A 21747-nucleotide genomic window follows, 5' to 3' on the forward strand; every position below is an offset into this window, starting at 1 on the left:
CTCCTAGATGGGTGGAATCCTTCTTTAATCATTTTTGTATCCCCAACACCCAGCAGCCAGTAAGCATTTAGCAAGTGTTTAATGCAGAAATAAATTAATGAATAAATACAGTTAGTCTGTGATAAAGAACAGATACTAATGATACCAAATTAGGATTTATCTCCTGTATATATCTCCCCAGTTCTGTATAAACAGACACTGGAAAAAGATCCCTCTTCGATCATTTTGCTTGTTGGTACTACTCTAGATTTAAGTTAGCTCTGAAATCTGACTTTGGCTCTGTTTTGGGTAGATGCTTGATAAAAACACTTTACAAAATGAATCTTGAACAAATTGACATATATCTCTGGGAATAAGATCAGAAACATAGAAAACAAGGAGGTAGTTTATCGAATGTCAAATATTATACAATATGGCTAAGGCAGATGGAATCAGAAACCAGACACTGCAAACTCTAAAACACAAGGAATAAAAAGGTGAAAGGCATGTTGACAGAGCCCCAAATCCACACCCAGAAAGGATCATAGAAACTGCAGAGAAAAGGCCTCCTAGGGAATTCCCTGGCAGTGCAGTAGTTAGGACTCCACGCTTCCACTGCAGGGGACACAGGTTCAATCCCTGGTAGGAGAACTAAGATCCCGCAAGACGATAAAAAATGAAAGAAAAGAAAAGGCTCCTAAATCTTTTCATTAATTTAGTCACCATGGCAATCCTGCAGAAGTAGAGAATACAGGTGATAATTCAGGCATAAAACAGGCAGTGGTCTCAAAGATTTCTTCCTGACTCCAGCAGGCTTCAGTCCTAGAAGGATTTGCTCTGTGTAGAAAACAGGCAGTAGAAGACAAGCCCTCTATAGTCCTCATAGCAATGCCAAGACTCAGAAGTTTAAAACTGGATACTAACCAGTGCTGGCAAAGGTAGAGGAAAATGGGAGATACCAAGTACCACAGGGGCTGGAAGAGCATAGCTTGGTTCAGAATTTCTAAAGAACAATTTAATAATATGTATCAAACACCAAAATTTCAGTCCTAAGAATTTATACTAAGGAAGTCATTGGGAATGTGGGCAAATATTTAGCTATCAAGATAATACTACAGTGGGACTTCCCTGGTGGTGCAGTGGGTAAGACTCTGAGCTCCCAATGTAGGGGGTCCAGGTTCAGTCCCTGGTCAGGGAACTAGATCCTGCACGCGTGCTGCAACTAAGAGTCTACAACTAAGAAGAGTGCATGCCGCAACTAAGATCCTTCATGCTGCAACTAAAGATCCCAAGTGCTGCAACTATGACCCGGCGCAGCCTAAAATAAATAAACATTAAAAAAAAAAAGATACTACTACAGTGCCGTGCATGATGGCAAACTGTGTCTCTTGCCATCTCTTGCTGAAACTTCATATTCAGCGAAAGGTTGACTAAATCATGGCATACACAAGAATAGAATACTACAAAGGTGAGTCAAAAATTATCCACACTCCGGTTATATTAAAACTTCTGTTGGCCATGCTGTCTTTATCAGTGCTTTCCGTTCAAGGCTACTGTCTACCCCATCACTGCTGTGCAGGTGTGAACATGTTACATCAGTTCATTTGTAACTGCAGTGTGAGCAAAAATGGATGCCCCACTTGTGATTTCCATGAAAGAAGAGCAGCATCCAATGATTCGTTTTTTTGTGGTCTGACGGTGTGCACGTCTGCATACTTCTGCCCACACTGATGAAACTCTGCAAACACTTCATTCTGAGGTGTTAAAGCATCCCCTCTATAGTCCTGATCTGGCTCCATCAGACTTTCACCTGTTTGGTCCCTCAAAAGCAGCCCTATGAGGACGAAAATTCACTTCTGATGAAGAAGTGAAGACAGAGGTGTATTCGTGGCTTGGAGATCAGCCTAAAACATTTTTTAATGAGGGAATAAGATAGCTTGTTTATAGATGGACAAAGTGAATTGAAAAGCAAGGAGATGATGTCAAAAAATGATGTATTTGTCTTTTCTAAAAGTTAATTAAAATAAATTCTACAGCCAGAGTGCGGATTTTTGATTCACCCTCATAAATAGTAGTTAAAAATAAATTCATTGAAGAAAATTATGTAGAGTATTATCTGAATGTTTTTTAAAGATAAGGTATACATACCCACCCACACCCCCTGTGTACAATAGGATGAAGAAAGAATTTATACCAATAAGTTAATAGTAATGATCTTTAACTCATAGAATTTAATTTTAAAAATAATTAATACAAGTGCATTGTATAAAATTCAAGGCACAAAAGGATATTCAGAGAAAAGTAAAGCTTCCTTCTTCTCCTCCCAATCATCTATTTCCCCACCTAAAGGCAACTACTATTACCTATTGTTGTATATCACACCAGAGATAAAGGTTAAAATTTACTGGACCATTCTCTTTGGATGAGTTTTAAAACTGTGATAAAATATATACAACATAAAATTTACCTTTTTGTTTGTTTCTTTTCTGGCCGCAGAGCTTGCGGAATCTTAGTTCCCCAAACAGGGATCGAATCCATGCCCCCTGCAGAAGCTCAGAGTCCTAACCACTGGACCACCAGGGAATTCCTAAAATTTACCATTCTTAAGTATACAGTTTAGTGGCATTATTTTCACATTGTTGTGCAACTATCATCGCTACCTATCTCCATATCTTTTTCTTCATCCCAAACTGAAACCCTGGACTCATTAAACAATAACTCCCCACTTCTCTCTCCCCCAAGTCCCTGGTAACTACTAGTCTACTTTCTGTCTCTATGGATTTATATCCCTCATATAAGTAGAGTCCTTTGTCCTTTGGTGCCCAGCTTATTTCACTTAACAATGTTTTCAAGGTTCATCCATGGATGATTTTCTTATTTTATTTTTTTTTGCCACACTGCAAAGCATGCAGGATCTTAGTTCCCCGACCAGGGATTAAACTCATGTCCCCTGCAGTAGAAGCTCGGAGTCTTAACCACTGGACCACCAGGGATGATTTTTATTTATCTGTATTTTCTAAGTTTTTTATGATGCACATATATAATGTTATAAGACTATCAGCTTTTCTCAGTTTGATCTGGCATTTCAGGAAGTTCAGAAAAAATGTCATTTTTTGCTAGCAGCTGAAGGCATATTTAAGATTTAGGTGAGCAAAAGAAGTCATGGCAGGAGATTCAAGGTGGTCCAGATATCTCCACTTTAAAAATGTGCATATTATAGTTCAGAGATAATAAGTAAACTGCCTAGAGTAACACAGTGAGGTACAGAACTCTCACCAATATTACCACCAGCAACCACTGTATTCATATTCTAAAAAAATAAGCTTGAGGGACTTCATAGGTGGTGCAGTGGTTAAGAATCTGCCTGCCAATGCAGGAGACCCAGGTTCGAGCCCTGCTCCGGGAAGATCCCACATGCCACGGAGCAACTAAGCCCGTGAGCCACAACTATTGAGCCTGTGTGCTGCAGCTGCTGAAGCCCACATGCCTAGAGCCCATGCTCCACAACAAGAGGAGCCACCACAATGAGGAGCCTGCACATCACAATGAAGAGTAGCCCCTGCTCACTGCAACTAGAGAAAGCCCATGTGGAGCAACGAAGACCCAACACAGCCAATAAACAAATAAAATAAATAAATTAATTAATTAAAAAAAAAAAGCTGAGGGACTTCCCTGGTGGTCCAGGGGTTAAGACTCCATGCTCCCACTGCAGGGGGCCCGGGTTCGATCCCTGGTCAGGGAAATAGATCCCACATGCATGCCGCAACTAAGAGTTTGCATGCCACAACTAAGGAGCTGGAAAGCTGTAACTAAGGAGCCTGCCTGCTGCAACCAAGACCCAGCACAACCAAATAAATAAATAAATAAATTTTTAAAAAGGTGGTAAATTAAAAAACAAACAAAAACCCAAAAAGAAACATCCACCAAACAGTGAAAGGTTAGATAGTGTCTAATAGGAAGAGAACTCTGTAGGTACATATTTGGTACTAAGAAGAAACACATCCCTGTTTGATATAGTAGTGCTTTTCATATATGTTTTTACTATAGTGCAAATGGGTTTTGAAGGTTTCGCTTATTCATTAAATTCAGTATTTAGCATTCTGCAGTGAGCAAGCTTGTACATACATGTGTGTATGTGTGTGTATGAAATAGAAGTTAAGGTGTTCCTTGGGACTTCCCTGGTGGTCCAGTGGTTAAGAATCTGCCTTCCAATACAGGGGATGAGAGTTAGATCAGAACAAAGGTCCCACATGCCAGAAGGCAACTAAGCCCACATGCTGCAACTACTGAGCCCTTGAGCCACAGCTAGAGAGCCCACGTGCCACAACTAGATCCCGCATGCTGCACCGAAGAGTCTGAGTGCCACAACTAAGATCCAATGCAGCCATAAATAAATAAATAAATAAATAAATAAATAAATAAATAAATAAATGAAGGTAACGTGTTCCATCTGGGTGCTTACAATCCAACTTGAGGAGACAAGGTCCCACACACAACTGTTACACCATTAATTCTAAGGGATGATATAAGCAAATGTAAGAACGTGGGATGCATAGCACTGAATGCAGAGAACACCACACACACATCCTCATGTGCTTTTTACCTGAGTGGTTAAGATATCACTCTGAGAGGACAGCCCCAAACAGTCTTCAGAGAGGCTTGTTTCACTCTCATACTCAAACGCTGCTTCACCTTAAATGATGATAAAAATAGAGATCCAGATGTAAAAACAGACAACCCATACTTCAACTTTCAGTACCTGTTTCTTCTCATTGGCAGCATAAAATTCACGTTCATGTCACACAAAGTGATAATACTCTCTGTCTGGGAACACCTGGATTTCCTCTTATAAATCATAAGGATGAAAACCAGAAGCAAGTCCCCCAATAATTAGGGCACTAAATCACATTCAAATAGAAAAGATGTTCTAGCTGGGTAAAGGACTTTTAAGGAAAAGCACCTTGGGAGGCACATGTTTCAAGTTTAAGAAGCAGTTACTTTCATTGTACTTAGAAACTTGTAAAATGTGCTCCCCCCAGAGGCATAAACATTTAGTTCATTTCTACAAAACAGATGGGAGCAAACACAAAAACCTGGTTCCAATACCTAAGTCTGAATCCACGCTCTGCTCTTCCTGGCGATTATCCTCTTCCAAGCCAGTTTCCCTTTCGTCGTCATCCGAAACCAATTCCTTGTCACTCAGAACTTCCTGGTTTTCAGACTGATGCCCCACTTGTTTGGAAGGAGGATCAAACATCAAGAAAGGATCCTGGGTGTTTGTATTAGCAGTCAAGTCTTCCAATGCACTGCACTGTGAAGAAAATAAGCTACTAGAACATCTCGCTTCCTCATTAAGGTCATGTTCCTGGGATGCCTTTACCGACGTTACCTGGTCACTGCAGTCATGTAAACTATTCTTCAGTGATACTAGGTTCTCCTCTGTTTCCTTAGATAGACCTTCTGTGGCAACAGCATTATGTCTGGTAGATGAAGACAGTGTATTGGTTGCTTTACCAAATAATAAGTGTTGGAAGCAGGGAAGCTCTTCATCCTCACTAGACACATTCTCTTCTGAGGACTCCAATTTCCCAGCCCTTCTTTGGTGACCCTGAGCCAAACGTGTATGGGCTAAAGGGCCAGGGCTCCTTCTGAATTCTCCTTTTTGGACATTTTTGCTAAAAACAGCAGATCTTTCCTTAATGTCACTTTCAGCAAAGTTGCTATTTTCCTTTATTCCGTCATCATTTAACAAATCATCAGGTGTTTCAGAACAAACCTGAGAAGCATGACTGCTTCCCATAGGTTGTTCTAGGTTATCTGAAATTAGACACGGGGAGAAATCTGCATTAACAGCCTGAAGTATGCCTTCATTTTCTCCTTGCCTTTTTATTTCAGGATGTTGACAATTACTTACAGGAAGACTTTGCTTATATACTTCAGGTTGCATAAGACCTAATCTAAGCAAAGCACTTAGTTTAGGTCCTCTCTTTCTGTCTAGTTCTGCTTGAATGTTTCCACCACTAGAACCTACTTCATTGATACTAGAGCCTACTTCATTAGTACTGGAAACTACTTCATTAATACTGCTTGAACTGACTTCTTTAAAAGTGTTTTCTCGAATGTTATTTTGGCTAATTGTGTTCACTGTACTTTGAAGGATGCTCTCATTTGCCATTGCTCTTTCAGCTGACACTACAGGTTCCTCAAACTTTTCCTCTGACAGGTTTTTCTTCCGTATAGTTTTAACAGATGACCTGATGGGAGAAAGTGATGGTATAACATATGGGTTTTGTGAAATTCCATATTTATTTGCAATAATGTGCTCAGTTTTGTTGCTTCCAAACTGTGATGAGGGACAAAGCCTAGTTACTCCTTTAGTGCTACATTTGGTGTAATCACTCGGCTTCCTATCATTTTGACCAGCCACAGCAAAGTCCACAGTTGTATAAATTGCCTGCATTTTAGATTCACTCTTGCCCTGATTTTCTTCTTTTTGTCCGCATTCAAGAGGGACTCTGGGACTTTGTTCCCTTAAGGACCCGGAATGAGCACAGACTGTTGCACGTTCCTTTCCTGGATTTCCTGGATTTGAAAACAGGGCAAATGTCTGACGCTTTGAAACCCTGAATGTATTCTGCAAATACTGTGTATCAAGTTCACTGTCTTCCACTTCTATGCTTGCATCCTGAGTGTGGTTAACATCCTGTCCCAATGGATGCTGGACGCCGTCCATGTCGTTTCTAGTATCTTTGGAATAACCATGGATAAGTTCCTTGGGGTTTTCAGTTGCTGCACACAGACCCACACGTTGATTTGTTGCTGTCTTTGCCTTCCCTAGGGTGTCAGCTTCCAGTAATGAGATACTGTCCTGAGTGCCATAATCAGTATCAGGTACCAAGGAAATACTGGTGCTCTCTATAGATCTTTCAATTTGCAAACCTTTTCCTCTACTTAATATCAGATTTTTGGGGTCTTTGGTACTATTTGACACTTGAATTGTTCCTAGGTTCTCCTCTCTTGGAAGGCCAGGATTAACAACCTCTTGAAGTTTACTAGAACTAGAACAGTTAGTAAAAAAACCAGGTATGTTTGTTACATTTAGTTCTGGAAAAGCACCACTGGCAAGTGTTTTATTTATTTGTTCGTGTGGTTTATTACTCTTCCTGACTCCAGTTGCGGGTTCTTTATATCCCATGAATTGAAGCTTTTTGCTGTGCCTGACTGGCATTTGGCAGGAATGTTTTTTCTTCATCTCTTCACTGCTAGAACAACTATCGATTTGTAGTTCAGTACGATTAGGTGGGCTCGGGTTTCTACTGACTACTAGTTCAAGTGCATGAATCTGCCTGGTAGAGGACTTCCTTCTCAGCGTACTCTTAGGTGCTTTTGAACTGTGGATATTCAATTCTAGTTCCATATTGCTTATACTGATGCTTATAGGTTCAGCCTTAGTTCTGAAAGCAGATTCTTTTTCCAAAGATTCTGTTGGGTTAGCATTTTTTTCTTTCTGAACATAATCACCTTTCATTTCATTCTCATGACCATAACTAGTAACATTCATCCCATGACCATTCTGCTCTGTTTGATCAGTTCCCTCAATTATCTTTTCAGGAGTCTTTGGAACAACTGCCGCATCGACTTTCTTGATAAAATCCTCAGGATGAAGGCCCGATGTCCGCCTCCTTTTACGCTTTAGTTTATTTGTGAGGGGGCGCTCTTGTGTTATCTGAGGTCCTACAGCAGATGCTCCTTTAATTAGATCTTCAGCTATGTGGCTCAAGTTAGGGAGGCTTGCCTTCCTCCGATAGGTTTTCCCAAATATTTTATCTTCAATATTACTCTCTACTGGTTTGGCGTGGACTCTTTCACTTTCACGTATTAAGGCACCATGAGGGTCACGGGCCATTAAATCTATTTTCTCTGAAGAACCCGAACACCCATCAATTTCATTTGGAACTTCCGCTGCACCAGCTACTTCAGTATTTGATTCACACCCCTTAACACATAAGTCGTCAGAAGTTAACATCTCGCCACTCCTGGAAAACCATTCATTAACTTTCTGTATGCTACTATTCAGTGTTATCCAAGGAACATCTTGGGAATCGCTAGGGCCGTCAGAGCATGCACGTTTCTGCTTATTCAGTTCTTTTCTCCCGTATAGGGGATCAGCGTTCAGAACTACCTTTTTCTCTGTGCTGGGAGTCTGTCTATCATTACATGTGTCCTTACTTTCAGCCCATCTGCTCTGTTGGCTCTTTGCTAAGAGAGGCTGTTTGCTTTTATTACAGAATTCAGCCTTTTCTGCATTCATTCTGTCTTTAGTGAGTAATAAACTGCTGTTCTCATGCTGTAATGAGCTGGCACGAGTATCTGTGCCACATGGCTCCACATGCAAGTTTGAAACAGGAATACCCTGATACTCTTCTGGATGCTTCTCAGCTTCATGCTTCTCAGTGGTGGTCAGATCTTTTTTACTGAACTGATGATGCTCAGTATTTGCTATGTTCTTCTCAGAAAACTCACAAGCAGCTGAAAAAATTAAAAAAAAAAAAAAAAACCAACAAGGTGCTTAAAAACTGAATTTTCATGAAAAAAAATATACTTAATACTATATGGTTGTGGGGAATGAGGAAACTGGCTATTCTTAGAGAAACCTCAAACTACCAAGTACACTGAAGATGTAGCTCATACTCTTTTGCTTAACTTCTGTTTATCTAGATTCTCATTATTTCCTCTCAAGATAATTAAAATTTTAATTTCAGAATTCTCCCTACTCATAAACCACACCTCCTATTTCCCTAACCTCTAACAGTGAATTAAAAACACAGTTTGAGACTCACAGACATAGAGAACAGATATGTGGTTGCTAAGGGGGAGGGGAGGTGGGGGAGAGATGCAGTGGGAGTTTAGGGTTAGCAGATGCAAACTAGTATGTACGGAATGGATAAATAATAAGGTCCTACTCTATAGCACAGGGAACTGTATTCAATATCCTGTGATAAACCATAATGGAAAAGAATATAAAAAAGCATTGTGTATATGTGTATAACTGAACCACTTTGCTGTACAGTAGAAATTAACACAACACTATAAATCAATTATACTTCAATTAAAAAAAAAGCACAGTTTGGGCACTGGACATACAGTGCTCTGTTCTATCTTCAGACTCGTACTCCCTCTATCTAAATACCAGTATGCAAAATATGAAATAAAAACACAGCAACTAAAAGTAAAGGCATTTACCTTGCTCCTTCGTCTGTAACAACAACAACAAAGTAAAGGCAACAACCAATTACACAGGGTACTATTATAACCACATCAGTCTAGTGCTATTGAAATACATCAGGCTGTACCATGACATCTGAGAAAGAACATATTCTAACCCTGCCAAGAAATGCTGTGAATTACAAACGTCCCAGATGGTTCTTCAGAATAATCTAATTACAGTACCTTATCTACCTATTCTCTCTTTAGTGCCTGTTAAGTTGGAAGACTTGCCATTACCTTTTTTTGCATGATTCAAACTGTCTTCAGCCTTGGCTCCTGGAGGGGTTGTTTCTAACAATTCATGGTCTCCTACACTGCAGTGAAAAGACAGAAGCCTTAGTGAGGCACAGTAGTCTGTATGTTCACACAGTTGTCAAATGATCAAGATCAAGTATTTTAGCTCCTCTAGGTATGGTTGCAATAAGCTGATCAATTTGATTCACTTTTTGAAATCTGTGCCCTCCTTTGGTAACTTCTAGTCAAAACAAAATGGTCAAAGACTGAGAACATATGGTCACAAAAATCACAGCAATAGTATAGAACATTGCTTTATGGACATACAAATGAGAACTAAAATTTAAATGTCGGTCAAATAATAGCTAAAAGATAGCAAAAGAAAAAAAACCAACAAAACTTAAAATATGTCTTAATGAGAATGCGAGTGCAAAGTTGTCTAACAAAGGGAGCACTGGATGGAACAGATATTCCAATAGAAATGCAAAGAACACACCATTTTGCAGCACCACCTTTTGTGCTTCTTTTCAAGCTAAAAACCATTTTCTCCCAATTGTGAGATCAGGAAAAACGCATGTGCAAACAAAATCTGATTGGCAATGACACCATCATTGTTCAGACAAGCCATCACAGATCTTAGGGTCAAGCAATAATTCCTAAGGAAAGCAATTTGACAAATCACACTTATAGATTATGATTTAATTTATGTAGACAAAGTTTGAGTTACAGATGGAATTAAGGAACGGAGGAAGGAAAGAACTGAAAACTGAGTACTGCAATGCTTTCCACAGCCACAATTACCACTGAGTAAAACTGCCATACACAAGTAACTAAGCTAGAGCGCAACCATCGGCTGGAAGCAAGTCTGTGCAGAGTTCTACTGCTACTTTAAATTATTTACTAAGAAACCAACCAAACAAACAAAAAGGATATTTTCTCAGCTATAAAATGAGGAGATGAAAGTAGATGATATTTAAGGTCTATTCCATTGCCACGATTCTAACCTAAAGAAATATAAATCCTTAATATTAACTAGATACAAAAATGCCAGCTTCATAGAATAAGGCTCTCTTTGACTCACCTGCAATAACTGGCCTTATTAACTGTATCTTCAGAAGAATCAGATCCTAAAAAAATTCCCCAAATAACAAATCAGTAAAAGGATTTTTATCGAAAGGGTTAAACTCAAAAAATGTACTTTTGTAAAACATATTTTCAAGAAATATTTACTGAGCACATGGCAGGCACAAGGATACATATGTCAGGCAATACAAAGAAGTTGTCATAAGCACAGGCTCTGAAGCCATAATTCTGAGGTCTGAACGATGGCTCTGTCACTTACTAGCTTTATGACCTTGGCAAAATTTCTTAACCTCTCTGTGCCTTAATCCCCTCATCTGTAAAATAAATATAATAGTAGTAACCACCTCAGGTTTGTCATGCATCTTAAATGAGTTACACAAGTAAAACATACCAGTGCCTGGGCTACAGTAAGTGCTCCTAAATATTCTCTGTTATAACTACTTCGATTATTTTTGTGAGGCAATACCTGTTGTCTAGGAACTTATGATTTTAAAAGGGGAAAAGATACAAGAAATTTTGAAAGAATCTGAAAAGTGCTATGGCAAACATATGGTAGTGCTTGGGAGCCCAAAGGAGGGCCATTCTTTCCAATTATAAATATATTTTAAAGGATAAGACATAGAGAGACTGCTTGAACTGAGCTCAGCTGTTCTCAAAAGTCTTTCTAGTCTAGCACAATTTATCTTAGAGCCCTCCAAATGCTGTAGTCCACTCATCATATTCTTTCTTAGTCCTCCTCTCCATCCTTCCAAAGTATATTTACATACTTAAAACCAGACAGCCTTTCTTTTGCTCTCTTTAGAAAGTAAGGTTCTTTAAGGTGAGACCTGCATCTTTTACATTATTTATAACACACCATAAGACTAGTAAAATTATTTTATTTTCACTTCCCAGAGTCTGCTGCCATTGTACAAATTGTGGCCAAGATTTCTGGTAAAACTCTTAGACAAGGAGTCCAGCAACTATTATTCTAAACTTACAAAATCTGAGACTCTTACCCAGTTCAATGTAGACGGACTTTTTATGAGGTTGTATCTGCTGCTTTGTCCTCGGAGATCTCACAATTCCAAGGTTAGAGAGTTGGACACTAAGACTGGTTTCCTGCTAAGCAGCAAAGAATGATCAACTAATTGTGGCCAGTTCTGTGCTTTTTTTCCCTTAAGAGAAACTCAAAGCCATGGACAAAACAAATAGACCATTATCAATTAGCTAACATTTATGACACCTCAAAAAAATACCTGACAAACTACATACCAGAATGTATGAGCTTTGTGTGGCTGAGTACTTTTCCCCCTCTCTGTTCTCAATTTTCCTAAACTAAATATGTATTATCTATGTAATTTTTTTAAGGATAAGAAAATCATTTATTTTCTTTTTGGCTTTTTTTCCCCATTGTCTTGCTATTTTTGTTCTATGGGGAAAGCATATATATATATTTTTTAATTTATTTATTTATTTATGTTATTTATTTATTGGCTGCGTTGGGTCTTCGTTGCAGCACGCGGGCTTTCTCTAGTTGCTGAGAGTGGGGGCTATTCTTCATTGTAGTGCTCGGGCTCCTCATTGTAGTGGCTTCTCTTGCTGCAGAGCACGGGCTCTAGGCGTGTGGGCTTCAATAGTTGTGGCACACAGGCTCAACAGTTGTGGCGCACGGGCTTAGCTGCTCTGTGGCATGTGGCATCTTCCCAGAGCAGGGCTCGAACCTGTGTCCCCTGCATTAGCGGGTGGATTCTTAACCACTGCGCCAGCTAGAAGTCCGGGGAAAGCAAATTTTAAAGCTAATACTTTATATTATAGTGCAGAAAGGGAATTAAAGTGGCTTAGTACACATTTCCAATCACATCTGATAATAGGGGTGGTAACTAAGACAAAGTAAATTTTTTTAAAATAAATTTATTTATTTATTTATTGGCTGCATTGGGTCCTTGTGGAAAGCCCTTGTTGGGCTTTCTCTAGTTGTGGCAAGTGGGGGCTACTCTTTGTTGCAGTTCACGGGCTTCTCATTGCAGTGGCTTCTTTTGTTGTGGAGCATGGGCTCTAGGCACGTGGGCTTCAGTAGTTGTGGCACGTGGGCTCAATAGTTGTGGCTCACGGGCTCTAGAGTGCAGGCTCAGTAGCTGTGGCACGCGGGCTTAGCTGTTCTGCGGCATGTGGGATCTTCCCAGACCAGGGATCAAACCCGTGTCCCCTGCATTGGCAGGCAGATTCCCAACCACTGCTCCACCAGGGAAGTCCCAACAAAGTAAATTTTTAAAAAGGATAAATGAAAATAAAAACCCAGCAAGCCTAAGTATATTCAGTACAGGAAAGAATATTTAGAAACCCGATGTTACTCTAATGAAGCTTTCCTTCTTCTTTTTAAGCCCTTCAACATCTACTGAAAAATGAATGCTGGTACTATGAGAACTATTATTTTTAAGATCTTCATTATTCATTCACATATGAATAACAACAGAGCAAATCTCTGCATTTTCTTTGACAATTACACTTTTAACTTGAAGCAATTTTCAAATGTTAAAAACTGATTTTTTTTTCCAGGAAACTTTTCAGAGGAAATAAAAATCCTTGTCCCTGGAAAATTGCCATAAGACGGTTATTTTAAAAACTAGCAAGCTGAAAACTATCAGTGTCCTTGATGGTTTGAATAAAGCACTAAATTGAATGAATAAAGCACTAAAACCAGGGACCTTCTCTCATCTCCTCTAACTCTTGTTTAGCCACTTAATTTGCCATCTTCCCTTGTTTACCGACTTTTTATATAAATCCATAAGCATCTAGCACACTCACTAATTCACAGTCCTGAATAAAGAGATGTTATCAGAATACACAAAAATGACCTTACCAAGTTAGGATTTTCAGGTTCACTCTGTCGAAGTCTTTTGGTCCGGTTTCGGTAGCCCATACTTTGGATGATAGAAACTCCCTCCTTTAGATGCTCAGGAGAGTTATTTTCCTTTTTTGAAAAGTTATAACTGTTTGCAACTGTGAATTATAAAGGAAAACATTATTTTTGCAGTTAGAAAAAAAGGTATTAATTGTAAGCAAAGAACCAAGAAATCCTTGTATGCTCTTTATTGTACAATATTAAAACAATGCATTAAAGGTTGCCTACAGTTTTTTTAAAAAATTGACTTCAGGGATTTCCCTGGTGGCACAGTGGTTAAGAAGCCACCTGCTAATGCAGGGGACACGGGTTTGATCCCTGCTCCAGGAAGATCCCACGTGCTGCGGAGCAACTAAACAGCTACTGAGCCTGCACTCTAGAGCCTGTGAGCCACAACTACTGAAGCCCACGTGCTCTAGGGCCCGCGTGCCGCAACTACTGAAGCCTGAGTGCCTAGAGCCCGTGCTCCACAAGAGAAGCCACCACAATGAGAAGCCCACGCACTGCAATGAAGAGTAGCCCCTGCTCAACACAACTAGAGAAGAGCCCGCATACGGCAACATAGACCCAATGCAGACAAAAAGATAAATTTTTTTTAATAAATTTATTTATTTATTTAATTTATTTATTGGCTGCGTTGCGTCTTCGTTGCTGCACACGGGCTTTCTCTAGTTGCTGCAAGTGGGGGCTACTCTTCATTGTGGTGTGCAGGCTCCTCATTGTAGTGGCTTCTCCTGTTGTGGAGCATGGGCCCTAGGCGCGTGGGCTTCAACAGTTGCGGCACATGGGCTCAGTTGTTGTGGCTCACGGGCTTTAGAGCACAGGCTCAATAGTTGTGGCACACAGGCTTAGTTGCTCAGTGGCATGTGGAATCTTCCCAGGGCAGGGCTCGAACCCATATCCCCTGCATTGGCAGGCAGATTCTTTACCACTGCGCCACCTAGGAAGTCCAAGAATAAATTAAAATAAAGAAAGAAAACAACTCCTACCCTGCCGCCCACCAACTTCAGAAGTTCTACTCCTAGGAAACAAAAACACAGACCAAAGTTATTTCTACTCCTTTTTTTCCCACCTCAATACTAACAAATTTGCCTATTAATAGCATATTTCACTGAAACTAAAATACCAACGATGTAAAATGCACCATTATTTTCTGTACCACTAAGAAAGAAAACATTAAATTAAACAATGACACACCATTGATGGTCAATTGCTCCGAATTTTGGAGATGTGAAAATAAAAAATGTGCATCTTAGGATGGATAAGATAGGGTGTGAGACCAGTGGGAAGGATTTAAAAAATAGATTACACATAAAGAGCTAAAGTTAACTTAGACCAAAAGGTCTTACTACCTATTCATATAAAATAATTGCACAAACTTCCAATTTAATAGATGGCCACTTGAGCATAGGCCCCTAGATATATGCAACACTTACACTGCAGTCCTGTGTCAAGCTCAAAAGCATGAGTGATCTTCAATAGCTCTTCAACAAGCTGACTAAATCTTGTACTTTCTTGTAGGCTTCTGAAAATAAATTGTTTGAAAGACACACTTAGCAAGTGATTATCAACTTTTTAAAGACACAAATAAGGAAAGACATGTAAACAAAAAAAATGTAGCAACAGTTAGAACAGAGCTATTACTGACATTACACTATAATCAAAACATCATTAACAGCAGAATAAACCATACAGCAGTATTGATTGCTTTTATAATTTTTTTTTTTGCCATTCAAGATTACCAAAAGCCTGTAACTATCTAAAATAATAGGAATTTGAATCCACAGTAGATATAAATCCATTGCATAGAGAACTTACCATTCTTAACATCTGAATCCCATCCACCCAACCTCCCACTTCTAGCTCTTAGGGATTTCTGCCAAATGATGATTACATTATTTCAAAATCACAGACAGATAACAATGTCCAAAGCGAGATTTTGGCTTAAGACAGTTGTAGGACAATATAATTTATTTACTCATTTAAATATCTGAGTGACTACTATGTGTCAAACATTGGAAAAACACTGTTGACTGAGAGGGACAAAGCCAGTGGCTAATAGAACTTATATCCTGGCCAGAGGGATACACAATATATAAATACATTGTGTGTGTGTGGGGGGGGTGTGTGTGTGTGTGTGTGCGCGCGTAAATAAGTAGAAACAAACGCAAGGAAGAAAAATAAAAGCAGGCGGGGTGGTACAGTCCTGTATCAGATCAGACTGCAAGTTCTTGCATCACTCAGAAGGATTAGAAAAAGGCAATGAATTGCAAATACCTATATAAGGCAGATGTACTATAAAACTTTCAGAAAAATGACTTTAGAAATAATTTACCTTGTCAGCTAAACACCCGTTTATATACTTTTCTACTGATGAGCTGTTTGATAGGAACACACCAGCTATGTTACTAAGGAATTCCTACTTTTTCCTACTATTGTCACTTCCAACCTCCCATCAACTACCCAAATTATATACCTTCTGGTTATAGCACTCTTACACAAAGGACACTGTGAAGGCCCTTTCTTCTGGTTGAGAAGTTTCAGCAAACAAAATCTATAAATTATAAAGAATGAAAAGGACAACTCAAGTTACTTTTTTTTTTGGCAGAGAGAATATTCAAAAAGCAAATAGCCGTGAAAAGATAATCTCACAACTGCCCTTAAGAGCCATTTTAAAGGTAATGGCAGGTGAATTATAACCAATGGCCTTCTTTAATTGTTTTTAGATGCTGCATAAGCAGAAAAACAAACTACATAAGCAATGATCTATGAAAACTTAACTTATATGCATATGGCTTACCATTATGATCAAATAAAACTTATTGAAAGTTAATATGGGATATTGAATGATATACCCATATAATTATTTCATGCTGCATAATCAGACATAAATGGTAAGTAGTTCAAGTAAAATGATTATAATTAGTTTCAAACCTCAGCACCTCAATACAAAAGTTACAGTAATCAAGACAGCATGGTACTAGCATAAGGATAGACATATATATTGATGGGATAGAATGAGAGTACAAACTCACACACCTATGGTCAATTGATTTGCAACAATAGCACCAAGACAATTAAATGGAAAAAGAATAATCTTATCAACAAATAGTGCTGGGACAGCCAGATATCCATATGCAAAAAAATGAAGATAGTCTACCTATGAATCAACATAGTGATTCATAATTTTTAAGGGTTATACTCCATTTATAGTTATTATAAAATATTAGCTATATTTCCTGTGCTATACAATATATCCTTGTAAGAACTCATTTAAAAAAATTTTTTTATTGGAGTATCGTTGACTTACAATGTTGTGTTAATTTCAGGCACACAGCAAAGTGAATCAGTTATACATATACATACATCCTCTCTTTTTTAGATTCTTTTCCCATATAGGCCATTACAGAGTATTGAGTGGCATTCCCTGTGCTATACAGTAGGTCCTTATTAGTTATCTATTTTATATACAGTAGTGTGTATATACATCAATCCCAATTTTCCAATTTATCCCTCCCCCACCGAGAAGCTATCTTGAGCTCTTCATCTGGGAGATTCTGCCTAGATTCCTTGCCCACTATCCCAGTCCCATGAATCAAGGCTCTTGTCTCCTAGGGATGAGAATTTTACTGCTAACCCTCAGCCTTCTATGGCTGGGCCCCTGCTACTTTTCTTCCCTTATAACCACCACCCTGAACCACTCATTTCTGCTGCTAGACTCCTGAAAGACTGTTCAATTTACTTGCTAGATGATCTATCTCTTGCCTATTTCTGGACCTCTGATATACCAAGTTACTGCTAGATTCCAGAATTCCCTGATATCATGATCTAATGTATCTGGGCTTGAAACCTCCCTGACACTGACTCACCACTTACCTGGATCTCCTCAGTTAACTGACCCCAATACTTGCCTTACTTGGTCAATCTGGTCTTTAAACCTCAGTCATCCTTAGTCTAGTCCCTCTTACCAGCCTCCAAATAAGCGTATAGAAAGGTCCTCATTCCAGAACACTGACTCTCAGACTTTAATGTGCATAACAATCTCCTGGGGATCTTGTTAAAATGCAGATTCTGATTCAGTAGGTTTGGGGTAGGGCTGGGATTCTAGGAAGTTCCCATGTGATGTGGTTGCTACAGACCCATGAGTCCCACTTTGAGCAGTCAGTTTCTAGAGCTATGTTGTCCAATACAGCTGCCACATGTGGCTATTGAGCACTTGAAATGTGGCTAGTCTGAACTAAGATGTATTGTAAGCATGGAAAAACACAGTTTTTCAGAGACTTACTACAAAAAAAGAACATCAGATATCTCATTAATATTTTTATATTTTGAAATGATAAAACTTTAGCCATAATTGGGTTAAAATATATAACTATAATTAATTTCACCTTTCAAAAAAACCCTTTAATAATGTGGCTACTAGAAAATTTAAGTTAGATTTATATGACTCAGATTCTATCACTTTGGACAATGTGGTCTAGATCTTTCAAAAAGGATTACACATTTCAGCTGTTGTTTGGAAACTGCAAGCTAATGCATGAATGGCTTAAGCAATATTTTCTAAACTGGTACTATTGTACTTTTTGTATATCTCATGAGAGTTTTCAGAACTACAGGCTTACTCCAGTCAATAAAACTGTTTTATTGTTAGCAATTAGAGTCCACCCTGAGAAAACACAATTGATGCTTGGGGTTATTTTTCTGAGCTTTCTTATCACATAGATCAAGGTGTTATTCAGACTATAAAGAATACAGAAGATATTTTATGAAAAAGTAGATCTATCACACAGACATTATGCTAAACTTATAATTCTAATATATCACTTAAAATATGGCTGGCTTTTCTGCTTTTCATATCCTCCATATTAAGAAAGCAAGCCTTTTTCACTCTCCTCTAGTTGCCAACTTTAACCCTCTCAATCTCAACAGACATCTTCACCTCCAACTTCACTGAGCTCAAACTACCCCCGCCCTACCTCAAATTCTTTCTATAGAATTATTTTCCTTCATTACTGTTCATGAAGAACAACTATTTCTCTTTCTTGCATCCATTTTCTATTTGCAATTCCTTATGCCTCCTCTTGTATCTTTCTCTCTTGCAAACATCATCTCCCCTCTGAGGGCTCCTTCCACTTCTAATACTCCTCTATACATATGAAAAGTTAGTTTCTTTTTCCTGAACATATTCTTTCTTCTTCTCATACGTTTGCTCATATTATTTCCTATGCCTATAAAATTGCCTTCTTCCACAAGCTCTCAAAGTAATGAACGTTCATAATTTAATCTCTTTTTTCCATAGTACAATACCGTATATTCATTATTCAAGGTGACAGGAAAGCATACAGTACATTTCAGAAAGATTCTTGTCAAGAAACAGTGAAAGCCTAAGCATTTAAAAGGGTAGTCTTCAGCTATCTGTAACCTTTTGAATACTGGGACTTTAAAATTTTGGTTTACAAAAGCATTGATGGATGAAGAAACTGGCCCTATACTACAGATGGTTTGAGAAGCTTCCCTGTAGAGGTCACAAAAACTAAAACTTCTTGAAGCAGAAATAAAGCGCTGGCACCCAACCAGGAAGGGCTGAGGAATGAGAAGGAAACTCACTGGGAACAGATCTAAGCTAGTGGGGTGACCTGGGAAAGGGGAGAGAGACAGTAGAAATAGGCTCTCGATCCTTGTTGGGACAGACAAATAGCAAGAAGGTAAACTTCAGAGGAAGGAAGGGGCTGGCCGCTGGTGACTTGTGCTCACAGGATATCCTTCCAAAGGGAACAGGTTTCCTCCAGCTTCAGCCAGCCCTCATCATCCTCTTTTTTTAAAAAAAATATTTATTTATTTAATTTTTTTTGGCTGCATTGGGTCTTCGGTGCTGCACATGGGCTTTCTCTAGCTGTGGTGAGCAGCGGCTACTCTTCATTGTGATTCGCGGGCTTCTCATTGTGGTGGCTTCTTTTGTTGTGGAGCACAGGCTCTATGAACATGGGCTTCAGCAGTTGCAGCATGTGGGCTCAGTAGTTGTGGCACACGGGTTTAGTTGCTCCTCAGCATGTGGGATCTTCTGGAACCAATCCCGTACATTGGCAGGCGGACTCCCAACCACTGTGGCACCAGGGAAGTACCCCAGCCCTCATTATCCTTAATGCAGAAGCTTTTCATATTTTTTACATTATAGAAACATTCCAATTCAATATAATTCTAGGAAATTCATGAAAACCATTCAGGGATCCCAAGTGATGAACTCTCGAATTTAAAAATTCCTTAGGAGACTTCCCTGGTGGCACAGTGGTTAAGAATCCGCCTGCCAATGCAGGGGACACAGGTTCGATCCCTGGTCTGGGAAGATCCCAATGCCACGGAATAACTAAGCCCGTATGCCACAACTACTGAGCCTGCGCTCTAGAGCCCATGAGCCACAACTACTGGGCCCACATGCTGCAACTACTGAAGCCTGCCCTAGAGCCGGTGCTCCACAAGAGAAGCCCGCACACTGCAATGAAGAGCAGCCCCCACTTGCTGCAACTAGAGAATGCCTGTGTGCAGCAACGCAGACCTAACACAATAAATTAAAAAAATTAAAAAATAAATAAAATAAAAATTCTTGAGAGAATACATAAGAAATTGATAATTGTGTTTTTTTCTGGGGAGGGAAGGGAGAGGCAGGGGTTTGAGGTAGGCAGGAAAAATACTTTGCATCACATAACCTTTTTTGCTAGTAAACATTACCATTGACATGGCTTGCCTTTTCATTTAAAAAAGAAAAAAAGACTCAAAAACAAACTAATTGACATTCAGGGTAAGTCTCAATCATAGCTTAACATCAAGGAAAGGAGAAAACCCCCCGTTTCACAAAATTACATCCCAAACTTTTTCTTAAATTCTTCCACCAAGAAACATATCCATTTCAAAGGGCAAGATCCTTAAAAATGTAAATATAATTTGAATCATTGGTATGAATGAATTTCAGCCTAAATATAAACTGATATCAGATCCTTTTCTATTTTCACAAGGATTATGAAGCAGGCAAACACTGAACCTTAGAGGGCAGAGAGCAGAAGGACATGCAGAAATGAGCAAAAAGGAGAAACTGGGCCGGTTGAAACATAATTTGCTTATTTCGTAACTGCTTGCAACCTGCTTTCACCCTACGGGCACAAAAAAACAAACAGCTACTCAAAGTGATTTCATATCCCACTAGATAAATATGCAAATATTTTACCACGAACTATGGCTACAAAAACTTACGATTCATTTTCACATAACTGAAGAAGCTAAAGCTTCAGTAAAGCTGGGTGTTTCCTGTGTTATGAAGGATAAGCACAAAAGCTAATAATGGAGCCACATAAAACATTCAAACTTACTTGCAAAATATGTGATCACACTTTGTGGAAACAGGCTCTTTGATCAACTCTAGACTAGAAGGGTAGGGGGAAAAGAAACAGAAAGAAAATAAATGAGGTTCAATAATTCATTTAAAAATAAATGTATTCTTAGTAAAGAAGTTCTACTTTAAGTTGCTATAACTGAATCAAAGTAAGGCTTTAAGTTCATTCAATAAATATTTATTAAATGTCTGTTGTACTAGGAACCAAAAATACAGCAGAGAAAATGTTCCTTACCTTCACTGAGCTTTCAGACATCAAAACAGAATATATCATTCTTTTCAATATTCTATGTTATCTTTAGCATTTAAAAAATTAGCTGATATTATTTCATATTAGTTTTCACTGACACCTTTTTTGAGCTATCATGGGTGCCCGTCCTATATGTTAACTAAACTTTAAGCTCCACAAAGACAAAAACTTCTTGTATTTCTTTTGCATTTCCTCACAGCACTTTTTTGGCATGCGATTGCCTTTTTATTTTTTATTTCTTAATATGGAAGTCTTCAAGCATTGACACAAATAAAACTGTAAAACGAACTCCATGTATCATCACCCAATTTCAGCAATTATCAGTTCACAGCCAATCTCATTTCATCCATACCAAAATCCACCCAAAGCCCAGATTATTTTAAACTAAATCCCAGCCATCATATCATTTCATCTATAAATATTTCAGAATACATCTAACATATCTTTCAAAGATAAAGACTTTTTTAGTATAACCATGAAACCATTATTACTCCTAAAAAATAATTTCCCTAATATCATCTAATATACAACTAATGTTCCAACTTCCCATAAAAATTTGATAATTAAATCCATTTAAATCAGAATCCAAACAAGATCCACACGTTGCATTTGGTTGATATGTCTCAAGTCTCTTTCAATCTACAGATTTCTCCTCTTTTTTCCCTC

The 21747-nt window shown here is 38.6% G+C and overlaps 1 protein-coding gene across 1 annotated transcript in view; it reads right to left on the minus strand.

Moving 5' to 3' along the window:
* Positions 1-21747, minus strand: part of BRCA1 (BRCA1 DNA repair associated) — a 56495-nt gene that overhangs the window by 27704 nt on the left and 7044 nt on the right. Inside the window, 9 exon segments of the mRNA XM_057714392.1 lie at positions 4583-4671; positions 5086-5796; positions 9484-9560; positions 10562-10607; positions 11562-11667; positions 13406-13545; positions 14884-14972; positions 15924-16001; positions 20809-20862. Coding sequence (XP_057570375.1) covers positions 4583-4671; positions 5086-5796; positions 9484-9560; positions 10562-10607; positions 11562-11667; positions 13406-13545; positions 14884-14972; positions 15924-16001; positions 20809-20862 — 1390 coding nt within the window.

The sequence above is a fragment of the Hippopotamus amphibius genome, chromosome 17, assembly GCF_030028045.1.
Source record: "Hippopotamus amphibius kiboko isolate mHipAmp2 chromosome 17, mHipAmp2.hap2, whole genome shotgun sequence".
Lineage (NCBI taxonomy): Eukaryota > Metazoa > Chordata > Mammalia > Artiodactyla > Hippopotamidae > Hippopotamus > Hippopotamus amphibius.